Source organism: Phasianus colchicus, chromosome 2 (genome assembly GCF_987193195.1).
Source record: "Phasianus colchicus chromosome 2, bPhaCol1.hap1.1, whole genome shotgun sequence".
In the NCBI taxonomy this organism is placed as follows: Eukaryota; Metazoa; Chordata; class Aves; order Galliformes; family Phasianidae; genus Phasianus; species Phasianus colchicus.
The window spans coordinates 10,022,842-10,050,837 of record NC_143437.1 but is presented as its reverse complement, the minus strand read 5'-3'; the positions used below and the strand labels follow the sequence as shown (position 1 = coordinate 10,050,837).

The 27,996-nt window shown below is 48.4% G+C and overlaps 1 protein-coding gene across 3 annotated transcripts in view; it reads left to right on the top strand.

Moving 5' to 3' along the window:
* Nucleotides 1-4,877: 4,877 nt before the first annotated feature.
* The window catches only part of GALNT14 (polypeptide N-acetylgalactosaminyltransferase 14), a 66,014-nt gene continuing 42,895 nt past the window's right edge, over nt 4,878-27,996 (top strand). Inside the window, exons 1-2 of one of the 3 annotated variants that reach the window (XM_031598579.2) lie at nt 4,878-5,335; nt 27,454-27,623. In XM_031598579.2, the coding sequence (XP_031454439.2) occupies nt 5,207-5,335; nt 27,454-27,623 (299 nt within the window). In that variant the 5' untranslated portion in view covers nt 4,878-5,206. Of the gene's footprint in view, nt 5,336-20,018; nt 20,170-27,453; nt 27,624-27,996 lie in introns of those variants that run through there. The other 2 variants (XM_031598589.2, XM_090134749.1) reach the window with 2 other exon arrangements.

Here is a 27,996-nt window from a genome sequence, read left to right as displayed (position 1 = left end):
GTAGTGAACGTGCATTCCCAGGGTAGCTAGTGCTCTGTCCATGGATGCTCCTCACCAGCTTGAGCCGCCAGCACTGTGCACCCTCCTCTTTCTGTTTTTGTTCTGATAATGCATTTGGGGACAATTTTAGTTGTCTCAGCAAGAGCAGAAGGGTGCCAGCATCATGCCTCCATCCCAGGGAGAGGACCTACTTCTGCAGGAGGCAGCCCCCCAGCCCCCACCAGCTAGCCTGCTGCTTGGGCTTGAGCTGACTGTAACGAGGCAAGGCACTCTGAACAGCAGCTTTCCTTTGGGGATAAGGCTATCTTAATTTTTTTTGTGTGTTTAAGTTGGTAATTGCTAAGGAATTTGAAAATCTTCCAGGTTTTACCACTCTTAATTATGTTCTCATGCATATGCATCATCTACTTGCATGCTCATTACTGCAAAGAGATCAGAGCCTGGAACTTTGGAACAGTTTCCTTCAATTATCTCCCATACACCATTTTTTCAGTGAAATATCCTTCTTGCATGGGACAGCCTGATCTGTTCAGAGCCTGTCTTGCTGTCCAGAGCTGTATGCAGTTAAATCAAGATGCATTTCTTCCTTTGTGTTTGCCTTGCTCCTGCATGGAGCTTCCCCTTGCTCCTACCACCATCTGTTCATACTCCCATTTGGCAGGAGGCATTATGGTATCCCAATGGAAATATTTCCACTTTTTAGGACTCTGACTGATTATTTACCTGCTCTGTTTGCATCAATTGATTGTTCTGGTCCAACAAGAGCCTCTGGCATGGACAAATTCTAACATATTTGAAGGCATTAATGAGGTGTTTCGTTGGGAAGAAAAAATAATGCTGTTGGGCTTCAAACTTGTTCTTGCTCAATAACAGTAGAATAAATGCATGTAATTAAGTAGTGGGAAAACCAAGCCACTGCTTTGCTTTCCAACCAGCAACAATGGTGATGGGAAATGAGATATTTAATCCACCTGAGTGCATTCAGTGCACAGGATTGTTCCTCCTGCAGGATTCCTAGCACTGTGTGTCTACAGAGTAAGCAAGGACCTTCAGGTTATGTCTGCTTTCTGCACAGTGTAGCTGCTCTCTTTTCCCTGTTTTTCAAAGAGATAAGGAGCTAGTTGTTTGCATGTTTTGCTTTGAGAACAGGAGATGGCCTGATCAAATAGCAGTCACTGTCTTTATACTTAAAGCATTTGATTCTGTATAGAAGAAACATCTATTCCTGCACAAATAATGGGGTTGAAATCTACAGAAGTTAGGTGATGTGTGGCTCATTCTTTCTGATTTTAAATCCCTTGGGGAAGAGAGGGCTTAATAGTCAGGGATTTTTTTCCTATGTAAATCTTTCTAGGACAAAGAGGTGGGTAAAACTTGGCATCCAGCTGTGAAAATGCTCCTTCCAACAAAAGCCTGGTGCAGCACTGCATACTGCCAGCTGTGTTAATGGATGCCTGCATTCTGATTGGCATCTGCCCATGCTTACGTGTCACAGAAGTCAAGATTTGGCTCTGAAGTCTGCTTAACACCAGCACACGTAAAGACAGAAGTATTAAAGGTGACATAAGGACAAGGCTTCCTTCAGGCTAATCGTTCCATCACTGATCATTGACTTGTTCTCTATTCTGCTACGAATGCCACCTGTCCAAACTGCAGTTATGGTCCTGAATGTGTTGAAGGGGCACAATCCTGCAGCAGGATAAAAGGACTGATTAACCACAGAGTAATAGAGGGGTTGGTCCCTTTGCTGGCAGGGTTCTCTGCTTCTCTCAGAGATGGACGGGGCCATGTGTTTGCATGCCACAGCATCATCTCCCAGAGCTCACGGTCATCTGTCACAAATTCTCTGCACAGAGTGGACTCCTCCAGCCCCCCAGTGGCCATGTCTGTGCCTTCCATCCATCAGAGCCACACAGGCTTGGCTGAAGGTGGGAGCTGCAGGTGAACATCTCGGAGCGTGCTGCTTCCCTTCTATTTGCAGAACAGCTTGTGTTCCTGCAGCTGACTTGAGAAGTTCAATTAACAGATGCTATTAATACTAGTAGCTCCCCTCTTTATTTATTTATATTTATCTTATGCATAGCCTTTCCTGACAGCTTAAATCTTTAATTAATTGGAGATGCCATTGTGGAAAGTGTGCTAGAGAAGAATGCTTGTGACTTAATTAAAAGGGTAAAAAATGTCCTTTACTATTACTGAAAAAGACCTACTTGCAATTCCAGTGGTGGCAGAAAGCTCACAAGAATTCCTCTGCTCCCCTTTTTGATGGTAGTGGTGAAGTGAGAGGTGATACCATTTCCCACGTGGAGAAGGTGAGTGCATGTTTGAACTTTGAAAGTTTAGGTTGCTGGTGTAAGGGAAACTACTCTTCTGTCACCTCAACAGGGCAGAGGGGACAGAAAACTAGAAAGCCCATACTATTTCCTTAACTAAAAAAAAAAAAACAACAACAAAAAAACCAACAGCAATCCAAGAACTTTAACTGAACTCTCCTGGCACTTACCTGCTACAGAAGTGTAGGATAACCCTCATGTGGGGTTGCTCTGTGCTGCGGGACGCTGTGCTGCCCATCAGGGCCTCCATACCACTTTGAGTTGGGGTGAATTTTGATCCTTTCCTCTGATCGCTTTTCAAATGTTGTTGTTTGTGCCCTTTTTAGCTTTCCAGGAATGAACACCTGACCATTCCCCATCCTTTCGGGAAGCAAAGGTGTTTTTCTCTGTGGGTGGCATCTCACATGTGAACAGGATGCTCAAGCCCAGGAGTATTGCTAGCAAAAACTGCAGCGCCAGCCTGTTTGGTAGAGCTGGTGTGATGATGTCTGAAAATGTTCTTGTCATGCTTTACAGATCCACTCTCTGTACTTGAAGTAGCAAGGAAAGCTGCTCTTTTCCCCCCCTTTCTGCCTAAAGGCAGGAGCCCAAGGGCCATCACCCCACGCTGTCCCTGGGAAAGGTCCCCCACCACTCCAAAGTGCTGCCCTGGTTTTGCTCTCACCAGATGATCCCTTTGCATCAATTCTACAATACTGACATGAAGAAACAAGCTGACAGCTTATCCGTGCCCACACCTGCACACAGGAACCCCAGCTTTCTTTACCACTCACTGTGCAGTGCTGTACCTCCACAGACACCCGTTTCCCAGGCGCTGGTGCAGGGAGTTGTTCATCATCACGCCAAGCCCTGCCAATAAAGCTTTCCCTCAGCAGAGGGAGTTGTTTCTCAAGGTAATAAGAGACCATTATCTGATTGCATTTTTGTCAGGTCAGCCTATTTATTATCTTTCCTGTAATCTAATTTGTAATGTATTTTCTTGATATTTTCTGTATTTCCTCCTATATTTTATAATAATTTTCCCTGAAAGTCTGAGCTACAGAAAAGATGAGGTTTTAAATCCACCTCTTAATGAAAACAGCCAGATGCCTTTCTCTGGAAAAGCTTTTCTGCTTTCTAATGTGGGGTGCGGTCTGGAAGGAAAAGTTCAGCCCCCTCTGCAGACATGCTGGAGGGAATGCTGCATGACAGAGCAGCCAAGGTCACCTCATCTGGGCCAGCAGAGCACCAGCAGCTCCCTTCTGCTTGGGGCGAGATGAGCCCTTGGATCTCCATCACCAAACTCTGTGATGCCACTGGGGTCTGGATCTCCATCACCCGGATCTGGGGTTGGAACTAGATGATCTTTAAGGTCCCTTCTAACCCAAGCTATCCTATGATTCTGTATTTTTTGTTTGAAAGAGATTCCTGCTCCGGAGGTAAGAGGTAAGCCAGCCCAAGAGTTGGGGTAGATGTGAGATGAAAGGACTCCAAGCCATGTGAAGAGCCATCAGTGGTGCACCTCAGCTGCTGGAAGTTTATCAGGTGGCTGTGGGCATGTGGCACAGGTGGTCTTTCAGAAGAAAGTGCAAAGAAGGGTTTGGGGAAGAGAGCAACAGCAGTACCCACCTGCGGGCTCCTTCCAGACTTTGGCAGAGATATCTCATGGCTTAGTGGGCATGGTAATTGGGTTCAAGCCCTGGAAATCCCAGAACCACAATATATCCCGAGTTGGATGGGATCCACAAGAATCATCGAGTCCAACCCTGGGCTCCACACAACACCACCCCAGACCCTGTGTCTGAGTGCACTGTCTAAAGCTCCTTGAACTCCAGCACTGGGGCTGTGCCCACTGCCCTCTGGGGCAGAGTCTTTCCATCACTCCCCAAGCCCTCCCTGATACAGCTCCATGCCATCCCCTCAGGTCCTAATAAATCAGCAGCAGCTCTGACACTCACTCACTTCCCAGCATTTGACATATTATCTTCAATTCATTCCGTATGTTACTTTATGCACAGGTTCCTGCTTTTATGGGGTTTGTTCTACAGTTTTCGTACCAACATAAACGACTCGCATCTGCTTCGATAGTTAATTTATTCGCTAATGTCTTCTGCAAGGGAAAGCTCAGCTGCTGCAATGCTTCTCAGCAGTGTGGAAGAGCAGCGGGTCAGGTAGGTGAGCAGGGACGGCTGGGCAAGGCAACTCTTTCCCAGCACCGTACGATGCTTGATTTCTCTTGGCAACGTGTCGGTACTCCACTTGGGTCTGCGCTGTTTGGGGCCGGCAGGGAGCACCCCCGGGGCAGGGCTGACGGTGCACCAGCAGCCTCCCAGCTCCGTGTCGATGATTATGATTTTATTTTCTAAGTGCTCTTGACAGCTCTGGAGACTCGCATCTTCTCATCCAAACGCAGTAATTAAATTCCACCTACCTGAATTCCCCCTGCTGTTTCAATTGGATAAATTAATCTTCCCATCATGTCTGAGCCTCCTGTGCGTGCTGTTAAACACCGGTCCACCCCCCGGGCCGGGACCGGGATGAGGAGCGCTGCTCCGGCGGGGGCCAACTCGGCAGCGCTGCCGGGAGCGGCCCGGTGTGCGGGCGGGGGGCACCGACGCGACCGCTCCCCACGCAGGGGGGCCGGGCAGCCCTTTCCCGGGGCGAGCGGCTCCGGATCCAGCACCCCTCCCTCCCCACGGCGGTGCTGGTGCCGCCTCTCCCTCCTCCTCCCCTTTCCTCCCCTCCCCTCCTTCCTCTCCTCCTTCTCCCTTCCCTGCAGCGCGCTCACAGCCTGGGACTCGCATCGCCGGCTCCAAAGCAGGCGGTCGAGACTCCTCTTTTCTCCCTTTGCCCCCTTTTGCCTTTTTCTGCCCGCCACCCCAACCCCCGCAGCCATGAGGCGCCCGACCCGCCGCCTGGCGCTGTCTGTGCTGGGGGTGCTCTGGATCGCCGCTCTCCTCCTCCTCTTCTTCGGGGCGAGGAGGAAGCCGGAGGCGGAGGGACCCGAGGGCCAAACTCTAGAGGTAAGGGGGCACCGGGCGCTGCGGGGAAACCCCCGTCCCTTTCGCGCTACATGGAAAGTTTAGCTCCGTGCCCACTGCCGAAGTCTCTCCGGCGGGGAACTGATGCTCTGAGCAGAGGGAGATCCCCGCTGTGCCGCTGCCGAGCCCGACTTTGCTGCTGAGATGGGGCACGCAGGCTGCCTCCGACACAAGGCACCTCCGGGCACCGCGCTGAATGGGAGGGTAACACGGGATGGGCAGCGCCGTGCCCGCCTGGGAGCCGAGCGTCGACCGCTTCGGTGGTAATTGTGGTCATTTTGTGTTTGCTACCGTTGTTTCTGTTTGTTATCGTTGTTTCTGTTTGCACCCGGTGTGATTTGTGTTCGGAAGGCGATCGCGTCTCAACATCTCGGCGCTCGCGTCTCGGTGCGCACCTCCAGGCGCAGCGACAGCGCAGGAGTAACGCACGGGGCATCAGACCCAACGCAAAAAGGGAAACCGAGGAGCCCCGTTGCCCGAGTGGTGCAGAAGGCAGGGACGCTGTAGGGCTCCCGGGGCGCTGCTTTGATGATGGCTGCGAGTCGGCTGGGCAGGGCGCAGGGCTAACTTTGGAAAGCACCTGGATCGGCTCACGCTCTTGGCGATACTGCTGTACAGCTCGAGGAAGTGAATGGGGGTTAGGCTGGATTAGCGAACTGAAGGTCTGCTGAGGTGGGTGCTTATTGCAGCAGCGATGTTAAACCCCCTCCCACCCCCCGACCCCCCCCCCCCCCAAGGCAGCTGTGCACTACGTGCATCCTCACCATTCTTCCTACGTGTGTCATCTCTGAAGCTGGGAACTGACGGCTTTACTGGGGGGAAAAAATTGAGCTCATAAAGCTTAGTTTGATTTTTATTCATGTGAAGGAGTGATTGGTTTTTTTGTGGGTTTTTTTTTTTTTTGGAAATAAAAGTGATGGAGTGGGTTTTTCAGGCTTTCAAAAATCTTTGCCCCAGCAGAGGGGAATGAATCTGTGCACATTTGGGCCGAAAAATAAATAGTTGTATGTAGGTACATTTATTTATTTAAGCAGGGAAAGGTAATAAGTCACTGAACTGGAAAGCTCCCTTAACCGTAACCATGCTTTTATGTAAATAGGTTTCTGTTGGAAAAATCTTCTTAAAAACCTGAAAAATAAAACCTGCCCTGTTGAGGGGAGCTGCTGCCTTCTCCTTCACGTGAGCCCAGCTTCTGGCTCAGCCCCAGCCCTGGCTGTGCCACTGCTCTGTGGGACTCCTGGCAGAACCCCCTCCCATTCACTGCACCCCAGTACTGTTTGGGCCAGCCTGATCCCATCATCCAGCAGAGCAAACTTCAGCCCCCCAGGTTCTGAAGCTGCAAGCGCCAAGTTGCCGTAACTCCGGTAATTTGACTGCTAGAATTGCCTCTCCTTCATTTCCTCTGAATTTTCCATCAAAACAGTTGCATCCCCTCGAGATTGATAGAGCACAGATTTTCATTTTTGTCATGCATTACATTTTTGGCGTTGGGAACTGCTTTGGAGTGGCATGAGTGATGTGCTGCTGGCTGCAGGGATGCAGTGCCGCCTTGGTTAACTCCTTGGAGCTGGGGCTCACTCTGAGGCCAGGACAGCAGCAGCCAGAGCTGCTCCTCCATCTCCTTTCCCAGTGCAGCCCTTTCTTCAGCTCTGTGACCACCATACACCACCCTGGTGTGGGTTTAAGCTTTGTTCCCTCCTCATCAGGCTTACATCCAGTGCCGTGTGCTCCATTTAGGATCATGGAGCTTGTTGTTGCAGAGAAGCTGTTCATAGAACAAATTCTTCCTGTTCTTGTAGTGCTGTTATCTGTCTCCCCACCCCAGTGGTGTGCTGGCTGGATGCACTGGAAACCAGAGAAGTGAACCGGGCTTGGTGTCCTCCAGGCTCTCAGAGACCTCAGCTCTCTTGCCAAATGGGTCTGCAGGGAAGTGGGAACATGTGGCCCGTGCTCACCCAGACCCTTTGCTCTGCTTTACTTTGGAAAGGAGGGAAAAAAAAAAAAAAAAAAGAAAGAAAAAAAGAGAAAATAAAAAAAGACAAATTAATAATTTAATTGCATTAAGAAATAATGAGAGGAGCTGATACATGGGATTAATTACAAGGAAATTCCCAAACTGATACGTGCATGTGGAACAGTGGTATTTCACCCACGTGCCAGCTCCTGCCAGTGGTTGTGCAGGGCTGGAGCAGCCCTGGGGGTGCAGATGGCAGCTGGGGGTGCAGGTGGCAGCCCCTTGGTCAACTTGCCTCCTCTGCAGGGGGAATCTGCTCAGCTTTACATCAGAGCCCTGCCACCCTGGGGGGCTTCAGCTCCAGGGCTGGAGGAGTAGAGGGATGTATTCAATGTTGGGTTTGGGATTTTTCGTTTTTGGGGGGTTTTCTGTTAGGTTTTTTTTTTTTTTTTTTTTTTATTGTCTCATGCATGCTGGCTTGTTTGCTCCATCTGATGGATGGCTGAAGCACAACTGAGAGCTCAAAGCAGGTCATTTGCGGGCTGGGTTGTTGCAGAAAGGCTATGGATGAAAAGTTTCTTCTATTGAACAGGTGACCTAACAAGATGCATGTGTGGCTCACCTCGATGTTTGCAATGCAACAGCTCCTTCCTGACTCTGCTCAAATGCAGCGTAGGGATGGCTCCCAGGGCAGGAGGAGTGCTGCACCCTCACCGCCTGCTCCAGGTGCTCAGGATGCTCAGCACCCCGTGGGATTTGGTCTCCGTGCAAAAGGATGCTTGTGTTTGTATGCTTTGTAGCAGCCTGCATTTTCTTCTGCATCACTGCCATCGAGAAAGATTCAGCACCTGGAGCTCAGCTGACGGTCTCCAGATAATAAATCCCTTTCAGTTTTATAGCAGCGGAGCCACTTAACAGATTAAAATAACTGTATGCTGCAAAAATTCACATCTTATCCATTAAGGGATTGCAGTGCCAAATCTCATGAGAAAGAAGGTGGAACAGAGAGGTTCATGCTCGGTGGGCTCAGTTGCTGGTTTGTGTAGGTCTAGAGAGGGGCAGAAGAGGAAAGTAGTGCTGTCTGAGCATGAGCACGCTCTGAAGTGTAAAGGAACAATAAATGATAACTGATTTTTTTTTTTTTTCTGGCAATGAAAACCCTGTTAATTCTTCAGCTCTTTGTAAGAGCTGGGCACTGCTGGCTTGACCACATGGCTGGTTAAAAACATTGGGAAGCCTGAAGGACTCAGAACAGTGTTATCCTCATAAACCCCCAGAAATGGGGAGAGGCAGGGAAAGGAGCAGGAAAGCTCAGCTCATCAATGCCTGCCTCCAAGACTGGAGCCTGCTCCAGAATTTTTGGCTTTATGACCGTGGAAGGGTCTTTGAGATGAGAGGTCTACTGCACGCCTGTCTTAATGGGGGAAATGTCTCTTGGCACATAAGCTGGGGAGACTGATGAGAGGGCTTTAAATTAGGATTGATGCAGGAGGGGGTCAGCATCAGGAGAACTGAGACCAAGCTAAGGGAAGATATGGCACCATCTGAGGGTGACAAGGTTAATGAGAGCATCTAAAGGATGCTCCAAGGAGCACTGTGGGTTCAGGAGTGCATTTGAAACATTTGTAGAGCAACACATGCCATAAAAGGAACAAATGGGATGAAATCTTTTCCATGATAAGAGTGTCCACTTGATTTATTTGGATGTAATCAGAGCCCAGGGGCTGTTCTGGCAGGATGTGCATCTCCTGCTCTTCCCAGACATCTTTTTGGTTCCAAGTGTGTTGTGCAGTCTGTGCCTCACTGCAGGTAAGTGGAGCTAAGCCTGCTGGGCAGGAGTTATGGCAGTGCTGAGTCCATGGGCATGCCACAGCACTGAGACGAGAGGTTTGCCTTTCCTCCTCAAGCTTAGTAGTTAAAGTTTAGGGCAGAGTACAGCAGGACTGGTGCACTGAGCTACTTCTGCAGGCATACAGAAGGAGAAGCACCATTCTGGGAGCACCAGAGTTGCAAATAGCACAATTGTACAGACCCAGGGAAATCAACAGGATGGAACTGCCCCACTTGTTGAGGGAAGCAGCGGCCTGAGGTTGGCGTGCCTAAGCAGTGCTGGAGAAGACAGCACACGAGGTGCCGGGCCCCATTCTTTTACATCATTTTAGCTCGCTCATAAAACACCCCAGCCTTCCCTATGGGATTATGTGTAACTGCACACAGGAGTTCTGTGAATGGTATTGGAGCTGGCAGCCCACGGGATGCCAGCGTGGTGCTTCTGCATGACTGGGTGTGAGCTCTGCCGTCATCGCCAGTGGAAAAGCAATTCTGGGAGAAGCCATAGAGATGCGAAAGCAATGTACTGCAACTGTGAGGAATGCTGCCATAGCCAGCTCCCTGCACAAGAGCAGCCCAGCAAATGAAGCCCATTACAAGGATGTGTCTGGAGAGAAAGTCAGATCTGGTTAAGAAAGATGTTTGCGTGAAGTAGTAATTATGTGTAGCGTAACAACAAAGGGTGCACTGGATTGACTGTTAATTGGAGCAGCTCTGGCACTGGCTGTTTGCTTCTTGCTGCCTTCCTCCTGTTTAAAGGAAGGCGTGAGGGCCAGATGACTGTCACACGGGTTTGCTCTCAATCCGCTTTCTTGTGTAATAAAAAAAGCCGTGTTCTCCCCTTTCTCTCACAGTGAAAGGCTCAGATTTTGCCAGTGACACTTAGCACAGTTGCTTACTAAGCTGCAATTAAATTGATTTCCCACCCTCCTTGCCTCTGATGTCTCAGCAGGAGTCGTTTCTGTAGGAAGTGTGAGCCAAGGAGATCGTCAGGCCCGTCTCTAAATTAGCACTGCTCTGCTCCTTGTGTGCATTCCCAGATGAGCCACGTGGCTGCCACCCTGCCCATAACCCCCGACCCTCCCCTGGCACAGCTCCATGCCATCCCCGTGGGCCCTATCACTGACCCCAGAGAGCAGAGCTAGCGCTGCCCTCCGCTCCCTGCATTGAGCTGCAGCTGCCGTGAGGCCTCCCCTCAGCTGCTCCTCATCTGCATCCTTCTTCATCTCCATTGCCCTCCTTCGGACTCTGTAACAGAGTGACTGAGGGCTTTAAGTCTTTACCTCCTCAGTTTTCTGTTGATGATGCTAGCAGTAAACCTGATTGGGAAGCGATATGAGAAGAGCAGGGCTTATGTGCTGCGAAACAAATGGACTCTGAAATCACCTTCTATTCTCTAAATATTGTTTGCAAAGCGAAGGAAATAGAGACACATGATTATTATTTTTTGAAACTGCTGAAGGAATATGTCCAAAGGATGTAATTTGGCCCCGCTAAGGAGAGCAAGGCTGCTTTGTCCCGGCTTTCTGAATGGCTTTGTCTGCATTTAGGCACACATCATTTCCTCCTCAAGGACCACTGCTGGCATCAGACAGTTACAAACACACCTCATAGCACATTATTGAGGTGCATGGCTTGCAAGTAAGAGGAAGGCACGTTCAGCAGGGCAAGCACTGACTGCAGCCCCCTCATGCTCAGAATGATTTGTACAGACCTTCTCATTTTTGCACATTTAATTTTCCTTAATTGTGATTGGGTACAAGGGAGAAAATATTGGGATTAAAGGTAAGAGTGTGCTCAAGGCTTTTGCCAGTCCTTGTTATTAAAACATTATTTTGTTGTTTGGTTTTTAAGCATTTTTCCCTTTGATTCGGGGCACTCTACTCTGCCTGATTGGTAACTTGGGGTGCTTTGGGATGACAGTTGCTGTGTACTTGTGGAGTACATGGAATACAAGACAACGTGGTTTAGTTTCTCCTATGGAATTAAGCAAAGACAAATTTTCATTTTACACTCTCCTGCATGGTGGTGGGGAAGGAGTGGGGATGAGCTGCTGTGTTTGCAATGCCCATTGTGTTTTTCTCTTATTTTTCTCCTTACCTCTCCCTGCTGACCCTGGATCCTGTTACTGAGGGACAGCATTATTCACTTCCATGCAGGCTGCTTGATGCTCTGGTAGCTGAGAGCTGCATAAGCAGTAATAATTGCACTTGCACAGCTTCCTGGGTAAATAAGGGCATGCATCCCCTTTGCAGAGGTGATACATGGAGAATTTGGACACAACTTGAAGCCATAGGACAATCAAGCCTACAAACAGCCTGCAATCTGCAGAGACCTCACAGGTCTGGCCTTGTGCATTGTGTGTTTGTGCAGAATAGGGCTTAAGGCTTCTCACTTTGCCAAGTTTGCTGATATTCCTGAGGCAAAACTAAAATATCTGAACTCAGTGGAGAAGCTTTTACTGCCCAGTGTGCAGTCACTGCCCCAGGACTCAGAGAAGGACTGATATCTAGAAAGGTCACCAGGGTTTGCTATCGGAAGCAAAGCAACTTATTCCTTCCCTTGTTTTGTACACCTGCTCCAGAAGCCCCCTGGCTTTTTGAGCTGCCCTCTGTGTGTAGGCTGTGGTTGCTGTCCTGGGGCAGCAGGCTGTACAGCAGCACCCATGGGTTCAGCACAGGGGTCTGTCTCTGCGTTAGCTGGAAATGAACTAATCCAAGTGTAATGTACGTCATTTAATCTCAGTCATGCCTGTGTGGGCACACTTATTTGAGAGAAAAGATTATTCTGCTTCAATTAGTGTTATATCAATATCAGCTAAGTAATTAAAGGTGTGAGCAAGATGCCAACGATTTATTTCCTTTCTCTATAGCACGGGCTTTACTGAGACTATGGTGGGGATGAGACCTGGGCAAGCAAACATGAGGCCAGCCAAAATGTGTGTGATCTCACAGCAGAGTATTAGGAAACATTTATTCTCAGAAAGAGCAGCGAGGCACTGGCACAGGATGCTCATGGAGGTGGCGGAGTCACCATCCCTGGAGGCGTTCAAGAACTGTGGAGATGTGGCACTGAGGGATGTGGTCGGTGGGGATGGGTTGGACATTGACATGATGACCTTAGTGGTCTTTTCCAACCTTAGTGATTCTATGATTCTATGTTGTTCCCATTTTGGAAGGGATGGCAACCTTTGCTGTATCAGGAAAGATAAAGCAGAGTAGCTCCCACTTTCCTCCCCATTTCTAGAAACTCTCCTTTGAAGCCATAGGCTGTACTTCCTATCTGTGGGAAATTTTTCAGGATGATATTCATCCAACGACAAAGTAAAAATGTTAAAGAATAAAGGTTAGTTACGGATTTTTTTCCTTGAAAACAGGCTAACATTTAAACTGAAAAGCACAATATTTTTTTCTGAGAAGCATTTATATTTATACAGTGCCCAGAAATGCCCTCCCACCCCAAATCCTTCTCATGTGTGTCACAGGTGCAGGGATGTGGAAATGAATCTGTTGAAGGTTTCAGCATTTCCACACTTATTTTCTCCTCACTGGGGCTGATTTTGGATGCTGCATTAGGGAACCCCGTGAAGCTTTATCACCTGGTGGCCAGGGTTAGTGCCTGCGGTCGTGCTGCCTGCCTGTGCTCTTGCATGGGAGCCACAGCGAGATTACAAGGGCTGTTAAGTGCCTGTAATATTCATGCTGTTAGAGAGACCGTTTGCTCCTGCGGGCTCTGCTGTCTGCTGCTGTTTGCAGAAGTATTACGCTGATGATTAAATTGCCAATGCTAGACTGCATAGCATGGGAAGCCCCTCCAGCCAGGAGATTTAAAGGCAGCATTAAATCTCTCTCTTTTGCCCATCTCCTTTTTTTTTTTTTTTTTTCTGGGTATCTCAAGTGACAGAGGTTTTTTTTTTCAGGAAACAAAATGTGGAGGAAAAGGGTTCAGAGCCATGACACGAGATAGGAGACAAGCCCTTGCAGACAAGTTAAGAGCATGTTTGCTGTGAAGAAAAGGAGTTGGAGGGAGGGTCAGGTTAACAAACCTATGGTGCTGCTGCACACAGCGTCTCCTCTTTTCAGATGGCAAGGACACTTGGAGGGGCTCTGAGGACATGCCTGAGAGAACAAAGTTAATAAAAGGAAGCTGCACGTAATTCTTTTGGTGCTTGGGGTCAGGCCTAGACTGTATCTGCTGCAAATCAGCGTGCTGAGCCAGGGACATGTGGTAGTGCAGTATGTGGGGTGCAATGGCTTGATAAAGCTTTTTGGGCTGAACCAGCAGTAGACTATCATAAAAGTGCCCCAGTCCAGCCCAGATTACCTGTGCTGCTCCCCATTTGTTCCCTGCAAGCAAGCTCTGCTTGGTGTTGGCTTTGGGGAGCACCCTTTACCTACTGCATCCACCCCACAGAAGTCTGACATCTCCACAGGCGCCCTGTTTCCCTGGCTTTCCTACAAGGGGTCTGGATGAAATAAGCCCTGATGAAGTGATCATTAAGGAACCTCTTGGTTAATCACTCCTGTTGGGTTTGGTTAGAGAGAGCAGTGTGGGGAAAAACCTGGCTGGGTGCTGGCGGGAAGCTCCCTGAGTTCAGAGCTGCTCACACTGCGGTGCTGCTTGTTGTGAGACTGAGAGCAGTGGATGCTTATAATCATGGTCCCAGTGAGGACCCAGGTTTTAGGAGAGAAGGCAAATGAGTGGCAAAAAAAAAAAAAAAAAAATCTCATGGCAAAGAAGGGATCTCTCAGTAGCAAACACTGGGAGTAATCATCACTTGCAAGGAATTTGCTTGTAGCCAAGTGGTGCAGTGGGCATCTAGTGTCAGAGGTGAGCAGCAGTGTTACTGCAAGTGTCTCTGTGCCCTTGGCAGCACAATTGTAAGTCCCACGGAAATTTATTCCTGGTGGCGATGTTGCTGCGTGGAGAAGAGGGAACTCCAAAGCTGAGCTTTGTGCTTCTCAAGAGCCTGCGCTCTCTGGGAAGGGAGAATCAAATCCTGTTGGTTTCAGTCACAGTGAACGGCACTGCAACTCAATTTCCAGCCAATATCTGGATGAAAAGATTGGCGTTAAATATCCTTTTACCCATTGCTGTTCAGACACACTTCCTACCTGTATTTGAGCAGAATACAACTGCACAGAGCAGAATTGCTGAGTACATCCCCTTCCAGCTATTGGGTTAATAAAATCATTAGGAGCCAGGATAGCAGAAGATGGCATTATTATGTCTCAACAGCCTGTTAAATAGAGCTGATCATTTTCGTACAATACTTTCATAAAAGCAAAAAAAAAACAACCCAACAACAAAAAAAAACCAAACAAACTCCCAACCCACTCCATAAACTGCCTTGTAGCTGAGATTTTGTGCTCGCTTTTCAAAAAGCAATTCCTGGCCAGGTGGAGGATGTAGAATCTTCTCCCGCCTATTGCCCAACCCCAGCTGCCACAGGGATGGGTTGCAGAGGCCCTACACTCGTTATGTTTGTGCAGAGGCAGCAGCTGACAGCCAGCTGCTCTCATGAATAGCTCAGTCTCAGTGGGCAGTGCGTGGCTCACCTTCCAGTGTCATTACCGGTCTCGCTCAGATTATGATGAATTAAAGTATGCTGCTAATGCTATTTCCATTTTTTCTCCTTTCTATCTAAGCTTTCTTTTGCGTTTCGCTCCGTTTTGGCAGTGAAGCTGCTTTGATTTTCACTGATAGGCACTTGTACTTTCCAATTTCGACTCCCGCAACATGATGTTGTTACATTTGTTTTTGTAGCGTGTGAGGATGCTGTGATTAAAAACAAAACAAAGCCTCGCTCACTGAAACAAGCAATAAAAACAATGGGTTAAGGCTTCTGCTAGAATTAAGGGCCAATATATGTGCAAATTTAGTGTTTGAGATTGGACAGAGTTACCACGGGAGGTGCAGCAGCTGATGTGCCTTGCGGAGCAGAGGGGCATCCTGTGGCTTCTGGGGCTTTATCAGCTGACATGTTGGTGTCTGCCTGGGAGGAGGAAATCCATGATGCTTTATCTGACCTTTTAGAACAGGCAAAATAATATGAAATCTCACAGTCTCTGGAAATGTTCCTTTCTCTTTTGGGAATTTCCCACTGACTTTTTCCATTGAAGCTTCAGTATGGGCTGAACCCTGCTGGGAGCTATGTTGCTTTTACCTCAGCTCAATAGACTGTCTCTAGCCACTCAGTGCTCTGCCTGGGGATCACCAAAATCCTCTGGAATCAGCTGCTGGTGTTTTTGGTTTGCCCTTACTGCCTAGTGTGATTTAGGAGTCTGGAGGAGTTCAGGAGCTGCATTTGGGGTGGGTGAATGCAACTTTTAGTGGCAGGACCTGGCTTGTGGCAATAACATCACAGCCTAAATTTCTGCCTGTCTCAAAGTTGTTAAGTAGAGTTGGGGGTGGGATCTCTCCCTTCTTGCTGAGGTTTGTGCTAACTGTGGATGCAGTTCTACTGGGGATGCTCAGGCTGTGAGCATCAGTCCTCCCCGCCTCATTCCTTTGTAATCATGAGAGGCAAACCAAAAAAAGCTGTGTTTCAAGGGAAGTAAAGGAACATTCCAAACGAACAACCATAGCAAACATTCAGAGCAATTTATGGCATCGCTATTTGTTTGCCAGGCTAACAAGCAGCATGTGGAGAAAAACATCAGGCTGTGCGTGGGATAATTTTCTCCTCCTATTTCTACAGTCAGTCCTTCATTAAATAACTAGAGCCAGTGTAAAGACTCCAAAACTCAGCTTGCAGCAGTGCTGGGGCAGCACCCTGTGCCAGCCCCACTCCTTGCTGCCGAGGAGCATGGTTGGGGAGCAAAAATCTTTGCCATCTGCTGTCCCTGCTTCAGGGCTTAGAGCAACGTGGTGGCTCCTGTGTAAGGCTGCAACAAGAGCTGTGCTCAGAGCAGGGCTAAAATCCCTTTTCTTTTGCACATCGATTACTTAATTTCTATATTTAATGTATTTGCTCTTCATGAGTCAACTGACTTTTTCTGTAATATTTTTTGCTCAAATATTAATTTGCACTGGCAAAGGGAGTGTTTTAAAATGAGCCTTGTAGAGCTCTCCATAAATGTCCTGGTTGCCTTCTTCATGTTCCCAACCCCAACAATTCTGTGATTCTCCTGCTGCTTCTGGAATGCTTGCTCACCTGTGATGTCCCTTGTGCTTTCACTGCTGTCTCTGGCTCAGACAGCTCTTCAAAACCTTCTATCAAAGCATGAAGAAGAATTTAACTCCCTCTATTCACATTGCCACTTGTGTCTCGGGAGATAAGGGGGTGGTGGTGTGTCCTGGTGGTGGAGCCCATCTCAGTCTGTGGGTCTGGCCAGCTGTTCTCCAGCTGTGCTTCCTATCTTCATTGGGGTGCTGGGCAGAGAGTAAGAGGTGAGACAAAGGCAGATTGCTGCAGCTCAGGTGTGCTGCTGGAGGTGGCATTTCCCCTGCACAATGCTGGGTTTTGTTTTTCCCTTCTCAATTTGGGGGAATGTATTGTCCTGATGTGCTTTGTTCCTGCTGTGTTGGTTCACTTCAGCACCTTGCATTCGTATTTTAGGATAACGAGGGTTTTGCTGAAAGCCTGCTTCTCTTTCTGCAGTCAGGAGGCAGAAGATAGGGTCAGTGAGGAGAAATGCATGGTGAACCCTCTCTCATCGCTGAGCCTTCGAGCGCTTTGCAAATATAATTTTCACATGACTCTGAGTGAACCTTATTGCTCCTGCTTTAGAGCAGACACAGAGGTTGCTGGCAGACCAAGAGAAGGAAGGCTCCACAATACAGATGTTTGACAGCTCCCAGCTGAGCTGGCACAATCCACCATCACAGTTTTTATTTCTGTCGAGATGTTATTCCTTCCATTGCAAAAAAGAGGGATGCACTCAAACGCTCAGCTGTACTCGGCGGCTCTGCATTACAGCTCTCTCTCTGTGTGGGAGGAAAAGTCTCGGTTTGTGCAGCAGGCTATTTCTGGTGCCTCGCCCCAGACATCTGTGTTGGTGTGGGCAGAAACATCTGCTGCAGGCTGTGGTGGGACTCCCACAGCCACCCGTGTGCCGCTCGGTGTTTCGGCTCAGGTGCTGCCCTTCCCGACATGCAGCGTGTAGGGCTGGGATGAGGCCAAGTGTGGAGGCTCGGTCCCACGTCAGCCAAGCAGTAACTGCCCATCAAAGCTACATTTTCTTGATTTATTTCTACAGAAGTCCTGCGTTCCTTATTGCAGAGGACTGTGTGTCTGTGAGAGAGAGTCGGTGCCAGACTGGGGATATTTGTTTCAATAACAACAAAGCTCAGTGTCTGCTTGCTGGTTTCTGTCCAGATCCCCATGCTTTTTGGAGGTGTTTGGAGTCTGCTGCACCACGTAACTCAGCAGTAGGCTTATTTTTCAGTTTTTGAGTGGTTTGTTTTTTTCTTTTTTTCTAGATATGTGCAGAACTATTGATCGCATTCAGATGTTGCCAGCATGCATAAAAAAGGAGGAAGGCTAGAAGATGCTCTGGACTTTGTGTCAGGGAATAGGTGAAGCAGGGGATGTTCTGGTGCTGGAGCAGAGCTGAAGAGTGTTGATGAAGGGACAAGGCAAAGGCTGGGAGAAGAGGACTGAGTAAAGCAGGCACTTCTGCTGGCCTCCAGCTTGGTGTGCATCTATTGCACCAATTCTCATGTTCCTGCTTCATTTTTTTGGAAGGAAAATCCTTTCCACTCTTGTCACTCTAGGCAAGGAGGTGTTTTTTGCAATGCTAGAAGGGAGTCTTTGCTCCAGAATAAGCTGTGATTTTCCCAGCACCATCTCCTCCCTCCCTGCAGGGATGATTTTACAGTTGTAGAGGAGGCTGTAAGGCAGCCAAACCTCTTTGGGTCACCCCCTGCCACTGCTGAGCTTGACACTGTCCCTTGGCATCCCTGCAGTGCCCAGCCCTGGAGCCAGCGAAGGCAGAGTCTGGCAAAATGCTTTGTGCATTTCTTTCATGAAATACCTTGCTGTCAGGTTATTTATTATTGTATTTATTACCTGCTGGTTTTTTTTTGATTTTTTTTTCTTCTCTTTGCCTCCTTCTCTGAGGAAGGCAGGATAGCTTATGTGTGTCATAAAGCAGCACCTTTTACTGCAGAAATACCTGATATACCGTCTATATCAGGTGCAGGTTCTGGCAGATGGTTTTCACTGGCCTCAAGGTGCACTTTTGGGGCAAATCTACCCTAAAATGTTTCTCAGGCGTCAATACAAGCTTTGGTCCCTGCTGCCAGCCCCATGTCATCCCTGGACTGTCCTGCTGCATGGAGCTGGCATGTCTGAGGTTCTCCCTTTGCAGCCCTTGGCACTCTTCCTTCCCTGCAGTCCTTTCTGACCAGGTTTATTTATTTTCTAGCTCACAGTACCTTGCTATGATGCATTCCTCAATAGCCAGGGTATTTTTTACCCTATTACTGAGCTGAGATGGATGAAGGTTAGCCTGACACACATGCTCTAAATTATGCCTCTGTATCTTTGGTGCTGTCACTCACATTACTGCCAGCTCCAGGATCTTGCAAACACTCTGGCAGCAGGTACCCAAGAATCAAAGGTTTAGATCAGTTCTTGCTGTCACAAATGTTTTATATCCAATTCCTCCTCAAGGAGAGTTCTGGGGAGGATGGGCTACTGGTGATGGTATGAGTGTCCTGCAACATGGTGGCATTGACCTGAGCTCCATCTGCTTCTGCTTGCATGTCGAGGATTGGCTCTGTACCCAACACAGGTTACAGAAACACTTGCTTCTGAGCAAAATGGCTGTGTCTCAGCTCAAAATTTGGGTTAATCCCAATAAAGGGTTTTCCAAAGATGAGAAGAGGGGAGAGGCTGGGAATTACTCAGCAGAATGGTGCTCAGAGGAGTTAACAGTAGGGACAAGGAAACTGAGCACAGCTGAGGGGACTTTGGGGCTTGTCCAGAGCTGGGAATTGAGTGTAGGAGCTTTGATTGACAGCATTTCTTGCTGAGCAATGGCTCAGGTGGAGGTGGTTCTACCTTGGGTGCCCACCTGGTAAAGCTCTGCTCCTCAAAAGCAATTGGCTGACAGGGATGTGGGACTTTCTGTCAGTTTCCTGAGGACAGTGAAATAAATGCATATAAGTGCCTTGTGCATTTGCAATTATTTTATTTTGCTTGAATATCTCTTCTCTAATCTCCACTTTCCCTCCCCACCCTGTCAGAATAAAACCAGGTAAAATAGAGGCTAAGCTTTTCCTCCCTTGCAGGCACTTTCCCTTATCTGGCAATGATGCTTCACATGTGGCTGCCACCAATCACCCTTCATTGCTGTGTGGTTTGGAAGGGGAAAGATAGCAGCATTAGTATCTAAAGCTGTGTGAAGATCGCCATGGAAGCAATTACTGGATGGATTACCACTGCCTTTGCTGCTGTGAAGAGGCCACACTGGGTCACAGATGCCAAGCATGTGAGCAGCAAGATCCCTTCCCAAAGCAGGCACAGGGGCTCTTGATAGGGGTCATTTCAGAACAGTATAGGAGCTGCTGGCTTCTTTGCCCTCCCTTTCCTGCTCTGACCCTTGGCTTTTATGCAGAAAGAAGAGCAAAGCTCAGCTGGAGAATGAATGCAGCTGTGGGCTCCTAAATACTAAATCAGCTGCCATTCTTGCTGAAGCATGGGAAGACTGCTTTGACCTTCATGGCTGGGAAGCAGCTCCCATAAGCCCTGAAATGGCTCACAAGAAAAACAAATGTCACCTGCCTCTGCAGTATCTCCTTTTTGCTACCCTGCTTACTGCCCATGGGTCTGCACTGTTCCCAAATGCCTCTGACTTCTGATGATGCCAAGACTGAATGTGGCTGGCACGGGGTGGGAGGCAAGGGTGGATTCTACCTTCCTTTCTTTCCCAATTAAAGCGCTGTGTAATTGCTGCTGACCTTTGGAGGACCACCCTAGTGCTTTCCTGCCTTCTGTCCCCCTACTATGTAATATCCAGCTTTTCCTCTTCTGCCTTGGAGAGAGTGCTGTATGCATCGTTTGCCCTGGGCTGTGGGAGGACAGGTAAGTATCAGATTCTTTGCAGCAGTGACAGGTATCCCAAATCTTATCCTTGGTTGCTATACTGAACTGGTCTTGTGTGTGCCAGTGGGGATGCCTGGATGCTATGCTCCCTTTGAGGAGGGGCAGAGGTGCATCCAAGGAAGATCACATTGGGAAAAACTTCTCGAGTCAAGGGCAGATTTCTGTGCTGAAATCAGACTTGTCTGTGGTGAGATGTTGTTTGGGTGAGTGTCTGCAGCAGCTGGCTGTGAGGCAGGGCTGCTGTGGGATGAGATGGGGGACCATGGAATTTGAGCAGCCCCCTGCCACAGCAGGGCAGGATAGAGACACTGAGACAGCCCTGGGCAGCACACAGCTGCTACATGCACTGTAGCTGAAGGCAGCTCACTGATCTGCAGTGTTTTGCAGCACAGTGGTGATGTGAGTCCTTTGCAGAACATTCTCAAACCTGTGGCAGAGAGAGGAATGAAAGCTGCACTGGGACTGCAGGGTGATTTAACAGGCAGGGTGCAAACTGCCTCTCCTAACAGCAGTGCTGCCCCCCAGCATCCCACAGTGATTTCTGTCTGAGCTGAGGGAGGACCTGCCCCAAGTTCATTTTTCCTAATTGCTGCTGGCAAACCCATTAGTAAGGGTTCACAGGTGCCAGCAGGCACTGACCTAGCTCATCCTTTCTGGGTGGGTTGTGGCAGTGCCTGGAAGAGCTGTGTTCTGGAGGATGTGGTGTTATTAAAATTAGGAAAAAAAAAATTCAGCTTAGTGATGGGATCAGTACCAGCCACAAGAGCTTGGAAAGCACAAACCCCACTGGGAGAGGGATGGGATGAAATAGGGCTGCAGACATGAGACTCAGGGAAAAGCTTATTGAGAAAATCTCTGCCCAAGCACACATAGTTTAGAATGAGCAATTGAGCCAAGCAGACCTGAGGGGTCTTGAGGGAGCAGCAGACAGAGGGAGACGACTGAAAATCCTCTCCTTCCTACTGTGTGCCTTCAGGCACAGACAGAGCTGGGTATTCTCTTTTCTCCAGTCAGCAGCTTGGTTTGTGCTGACCTCCTAAATATTCAGCTCATTATACAGTGTAACGTATAAATAAAACAGAAGCAGGCAGCAATATTCTCCAGGAGCATATAATCGGCTTCCTTTCCTTTTTAATTATACAGGATTTGTCTTCATGTGTCAGGCTAGCCTTTGAACTAATTTATTATTTTAATGAATTAAAGTCTGATCTTTGTGCAGCAAGGTGCTCCTGTACAGCTGCACGTGCACACCTGATTTTGGGGAGCAGTAGAGGATGAAGAGCATCTTTTGGACTGGGAACTCAAGGGAGTCAATAGCTGTGTGTTGCTTCTAGAGGTCAGCAGTGTGAACCTTGGGTTTAGGAGAGACGTACAGAGAAGTGGAAGCTCTGTTCTTGCAGGTCTACTGCATGTTGCCAAAGACTGGAAGAAGAGTTGACTTCTTAGTGTGATTTTGGCAAAGGCAAAGCAAGTACCAATCCCATCTGTGAACCCTACTGCCTCATACATAGTAGGGGATGCAATAGATAAGAAGACAGGGGAACTATCGAGTTTTTGCTCTTTGAAGGGAGAGATATGAGAGACACTCTTATGGGAGACTCCTTCTAGGCAATGAATAAGTGAAGATCTGATGGAGAATGGGAAAATACAGGAGATAGAACATTCATAACTGAATGAAAACAGGGCTGGAAAAGATTACTTTCTTCCAACAAGACCAGAAGTTTGTTCCTTCTAGAAGGTTTAGGAGAGAAGAGTGGAGAAAGGCAAATGCATTCTTCTCTATCATCACAGAGAGGCAGAACATTCTGTTTCCATCATGCTGGAAATTACAGAGGTCACAGAGGGACTTCTTGTGATCTGGGGTGTGCAGTGCATTGTCTCTGCCCCATGGAAGCAAGAGGATGACAGACAAGGAGCACTGTTCACGTGTGAAGCTCAGGCCCAGACTGCCTGCAGGACATGGGGATATATTTTAACCTGGCACCACTGCTGGTACTGCAAGTGCTAGTTCATGAGCATGGGATGAAACCTTTCTCCTTAGCAAAGCCCTGGAAACAAAATCTGGCCTTTCATCAAAGAAATGAATCTGTCATTTTTATCTCCCTGCAACTTAGAGTCTCCTGATTTGCAAATAAATTCCCCATGTTGGTGGCAGCCCTAGCCATCCATTTAAAATTAAAGCTTTGGTGTCCTTACTGGAAACTGCATCAATAATCCTCTGGCAGCTCTTTGTGCATTCATATTTGGCTGGTGAGTTTGGCAAATATAAGCCCCTGAAGGGTGTTGTGAACCCTGTGCATCATTTATTGAAGATACAAATGGAAAATGTACAAAGTGCTGGTCCTAGCTGTGATCTACCTAAACACGGTCCAGCTGCCTCAGCTCTGGGATGGCTCCTTGTGCCACATCACTGGCCAGCAGCCTATGCTAAGCTCAGATAAGCATGGGGACACTGAGATGAGGCACTGGGAATCCAGGTCAAGACCCAGAACAGGAATATTTCCATCGAGGCAGTGCTTACAGACCTAAGTTCTCAAAGGCCAAGTCCTTTGCTATGGCCATTTTCCAGCAAGGGTAATGACAGCATGGCCCTGGCTTCAGGGCCATGGGTAAGTGGGACATTTACTGGAAGGTCCTCAGAGACTCGTGCTCCTGCTGAGCTAGCAGAAAGGAGGCAATGCTCTGTCTTTTGAAGACAGCTGTGCGTGTGAGACCATGCACAGGCAGGAAAAGGTCAGTTGCAGCAAGCTCAGTGATGAATGATTAGAGATCCTCCAGGGACCCATGTCAGAGGACAGACTTTGCTAGAAAAACGCTTTGTCTTAATTAGGTATTGGTATTTGATCTGGTATTTTGCTGTCTTTCTTCCCCCACCTGAATGGTCTCAGCTCTGCTGAGAGATACTGAATCACCTCCAAGCGATGGGAGGTCCTCGGCTCTGCTCTGCATCTCACCTGAGGTGGCCCTCCAGGGCCTACCGCACAGAGCTGCCACCAAGTGCACCTGTGCCCAGGTACTTCAGCAAGTGTCACAGCCCTCAAACTGAGCAGTTGGAGCTGAAGTCTTCACGGGGCAGAAGACTGTGAAGGGCAGGTGACAGCCTGGGATCGGAGCTGCCTCTCTTTCCGGCACGTTTTTGGTGTCAGCACAAAGCCGATGAAGAAGGCCCTGAGCCAAAGAGGTGCTTAAGCAAAATGCTTAAGAGTTAAGCGTTTAAACAGTGACTTCTGTGGGCTCACACAAATGGCTAACTTTGTATTGAAGTGCTCGGATGGCTTACAGGAGGGTAAGCAGAAGGAGGGGTGGGTCCTGTGCCAGTCCCCCAGCTGCTGCATGGTACCTGCAGCTCCTCGGAACGGCACTGTGGGCACAAAGCCTGGTCTCAGGGGATGGCAGCCTGCTTCTGGGACCACCACGTGAGGCAAAGAGTGTGGCCTCGTGGCTGTGCTTAGTTTTGGTCCTGCAGGTTGGGATGGGGCTATCAGGATGTGGACTATAGCACAGAAAAGTATATCCCAAAGTGTGACTTGCACCTCGATGCTCAGCTTTTTCAAGTGCCCCATGTGCGGTCCCACCTTGCATTTGAGCCAGCCCCATTGGGATGTTTGGGAGGTGGGGAAGAGGATGGAGGCAGCGTGATGCCCTGCTGCTTTCCCCTGCCGGGGCTGCTGTCCCTCTTAGTGCCTGCTTGGGCACTAGGGCACAGGGAGGGATGAGCCCTACTCTGTTTGAAGTGTTATATATAATCCCTTCAGATGGCATTAGCGCCTTGGACAGCAGCAGCCCTATAATCAAGCCTTCCGCTCGCAGGGGCCCAGCGCTTTGGCATGATGTTTAAATCTCATTTGTGTAATGCCTGGCTGCAATTCCTGCCAAAGGATTACCCTCTTTCTTTGGTGTCCCTGAGCAGCAGCACACAAAGAGCTCAAATTGTTGTGGACTGGAGTGACATGCCTCAGGACATCGGGGTCCCTAGAGGCTGCTTGCGCCAAATGGAGAGGAGTTTTCCCTTGTTTACTGGAGCTTCTGCTAGGCTGATGTATTTTTATATTTCTCCTGTCCTCCTTTTTATTAATGCCCAAGTCCCAGGAAAGCCTCAGAGATGAACACTTGGTTAGGGATTAGGGAGGCATGATCCTACCTAAGGAAGAGAGAGGAAAGGCCTCGTGGCAGCTGCAGCTCCTCACAGGGAGCAAGGCTTTCTGCTGATGTGCTGAGGTTTATGACCCTGTCCCAGTGTGATGACATGCTTTGTTTCTGCTGGTGCTTCCAGCTCTCCAAGTGACTGAGCCAGAGCAAGAGGGAGAGCAGGCAAGAATGCCCTTGTGAAACCCTGTGCATTGTGCCTGTCCTGCTTGTGTGAGTCTAAATGAAGCCAAAACAAAAACAACTTTTATTTTAGCAAAGGCTTATGTTCTCTATTTTAAGCTGGTAAACATCGCAATGGAGTGAATCAGGAGCCACTTTTAGTTCCTGCTGCCCACTGCCTTTCCTCCTTGGCACCCACCTGGGCTGGATGGAGTGCCTTCCCTGCTCTCCCAACTACTTTCAGCTCAGGGAATGATCTATTTAGTGATTTTTAGTGGATGATTTTTTTTTCCATACCTATTTCTTTATGAACTCTCCAAGCTCCCTGTTCTGGACAGGACAGTTCATTTTGCAATCCTTCAGCCCGTATCTGGGGGCAGAACTGTCCTGGGGGATGCCTCGTGCCCTAAGCAGGCAGGGAAGCTTGTTCCTCCTTCCTGCTCCAGTGATCCCTGCTTTACTGTAATCACACAATTATTATGCCATTAATATGTCATATTTGTGGAAATCCACATAAACAAAGCACTAATGGTTGCCAGAAGATTGTATTCTTAGTCGCTAATGACCTGCTATTCCCCCACAGCACAGCACCACTCCCCCTTCTTTTGTTTCTGATCCATGATTTAAGCAGCAGATGACAAAATACACCTTCGCACCCAGTGCTGTTGCAATGGAAAGCCAGCCCTGTGCTTGCTCTTGGTTTGTTGTTTGACCTGTTATTTGCAGTTGTTGGGATTTGGGGGTGTTTTTGACAGGAGAAGGTTCTCCCTGATCTGCATTTTCGCTTGGGAGCATCCCTGCCACATGATTGGATGCAGCTGATGCTCTCTGCAGTGGGTAAGAAAATGCAACGGAGGCATCGCAGGGTGCAGTGTGGAGGAGAGGGTGAGAGCTTCATAGCACTTGTGGCCAGAGCTACTCATTTTTTTGATATCTTTTTCCACTCTTTCCTGTGGATTCATTCAGTCTCTCAAACTCTTTAAGCATTGACTGTTTCCTATAATTAATACTAGCCATTAAATTGCAGTGCTAAAAGAGAAATTACCTAATTCCAAGGAAAAACAATGAAAATTTATTACTTGTACATGAGAGAAAATGAATATGAAGCTTAGGGAGAGGAGCTCTGTGGAAGACAGAAAGGCAAGAAGAGTATTGACTTAATTCTTTTCTAGTGCAGGGTAATTTGGCTTCTAAAGTGAGTTAGATCACAATAAATTAAGTTTAGATTTCTGCACATCAGTTAAGTAATTCCTAAGACAAGACTCTAGAGCAAGGAAGAGGTGATAATATGTGGGGGAAATATTACAATTAAGACCTCATCCAGTGACCCAGAACTGATGTCCTGTCTCTAGGAGGGTGAAGCAGATGAATCAAAGTGGGTTGGTGAGTTTCAGGAGGAAATGTTGCAGGGGTTTTGGGTGTTCACCACAGAGATGCTCCAAGTGTGCAGCTGGGCTGGGGATAGCTAGCAAACAGCATTTTCCTAACCCACAGCAGCCTTCTCACTCAAGCTTGGAGCCTTTCCTGAATGGTGTGTGTCCAACTGCTCTGAACCTATTGGATTTAATTGACATTTAGATATATAGAGAGACATCTAACAGCCTTATGTGCTCTGTGACCACTTTTAAAATCCTTTTCTCATATCAAGTTTGATTTCTTTTTTTTAAAAAAAAACTAGTTTTGCTTTTCTTCCTACCATTAAAATTTAGGTGGCAGTTGTTTTAACAGAGCAAGTCCCCCCAGGCACATCATGAAATCTTTATAAACTTGAGGGCTTTGGTGGACCTTTGATGCAATCGGCTTGCTTTTCCCTCATCTTTTATGTGGCAGTAAATCATGTTTTGCAAGATGCCTCAGAAAAAACATCAACAATATTTATCACCCCATCTACATCGGTCCTCCTGAAAACCTGCAGATGGTTTACGTATGTTCCTCTCTCTGCTCGTAAACCTGCTGGGCTGCGGTGACCCGATCATTTTAATAACTCTCTCCCAGTCTTGGAGGGCTTTCTCCTGGTCCAGTTGGTGGTTCAGGGCTTTCTTTGTGTCTTGCAGCAAGATAAGTTCTGGAGGAACTCCAAATACAGCTGTGAGGTCAAGCTACAGGGGAATAACTATCCCATACCTACAAGGCCCTGTAGCCCCGGCTCCACCAGCATTTTGGGGAGAGTCTGTTGAAGCAGGGTGCTTGTTGGGTACTGTGCTCTGGGAATGCCCTGCAGCAGTGCTGAGGGTTGGCTGGTGAGCAGCAGCTGGGGCTCCCTCCTCCCTATCCTGTTAACACAGCGAGCGCACTGTCACATGTGAGTAAAATCAATTACAGGATAAAAATCACCCGTCTCAAAAGCTTCATTTTCACTATTAGCAGGCAAAATCTCCTTTGAGATGGTGTTAACAGAAGTTAAAAAAAAAGGAGGGGGGAGGGAAGGAGTAAAGATGAATTATCGGATAAGATCACAATTTTCTTAGGGGCTGAGACATCTGTAAATGTTTGAATCTCCCTGCATTACGTGTTGAGATCAAAGAGCCTGTGCTGCTGGAATGATGCGATCTTATCTGCCTTGCACTCGTCGGCCTGGTGCCAAAAAAGCTTCTCTGTGCTTTTTGCTTGGCACCCTGGGAGGGCATGGCGTGGCAGGGCTGCAGGTCTGTGTCTGCGTTTCCTGAGACCGTGCTACTAGAGAGTGGGACCGACCAGTGGTGAGGGTGTTTGGTTAGAAATTAATCATTTCAAACTCAAACGACCAAATTCTCTTTAACATGTCGCTACAGGACTGCAGGGAAAAAGAAAACAAGAAAAGAAACAGAGAAAAAAAAAAGAAACCATAAAAAACAAAGGCTTAACTAGGCTCACTGTTAGCATCTTCCAGCAACGCCTGGCTCGGGGCTGCCCAACCTCTGGAGCGGGGCCGGGTGCTCCTTCCTATCTCTAATGGGGCTGACTTTGTGCGCGCAGGGCTCGGAGGCGGACTGGGACGACCTGTGGGATCAGTTTGAAGAGCGGAGATACCTGAGCGCTCGGAAGTGGAAGGGCGGAGAGGACCCGTACCGGCTCCATGCCTTTAACCAGCGGGAGAGCGAGAGGATGCCCAGTGACCGTGCCGTCCGTGACACCCGCCACCACAGGTTCTGCCCACAATGCCCTCCCTCCCCTGGGATGCCAGGCACTGCGGGGGGACCACAGCTCTGCCGGGGGGGTTAGGGCAGGGGCACGGAGAGGTGTGCACAGCAAGGAGATGCGCTTGCCCCAATGGCTTGCTGATTTTATTTATTTATTTTTTTTTGCATCCAAAAGCAGGGATAGGATGTGAGGTAACGGCCTTAGGTTGCATAGAGAAGATTCACGTTGAATATTAGGAAAACTCTTCTCAGAAAGAATAGTGAGGCGGTGGCGCAGGCTGCACAGGGAGGTGGTGGACTCACCGTTCCCGGAGGTGCTCAAGAACCACGGAGATGTGGCACTGGGGGACGTGGTGATTGAGTGATATTGATGGTAGGT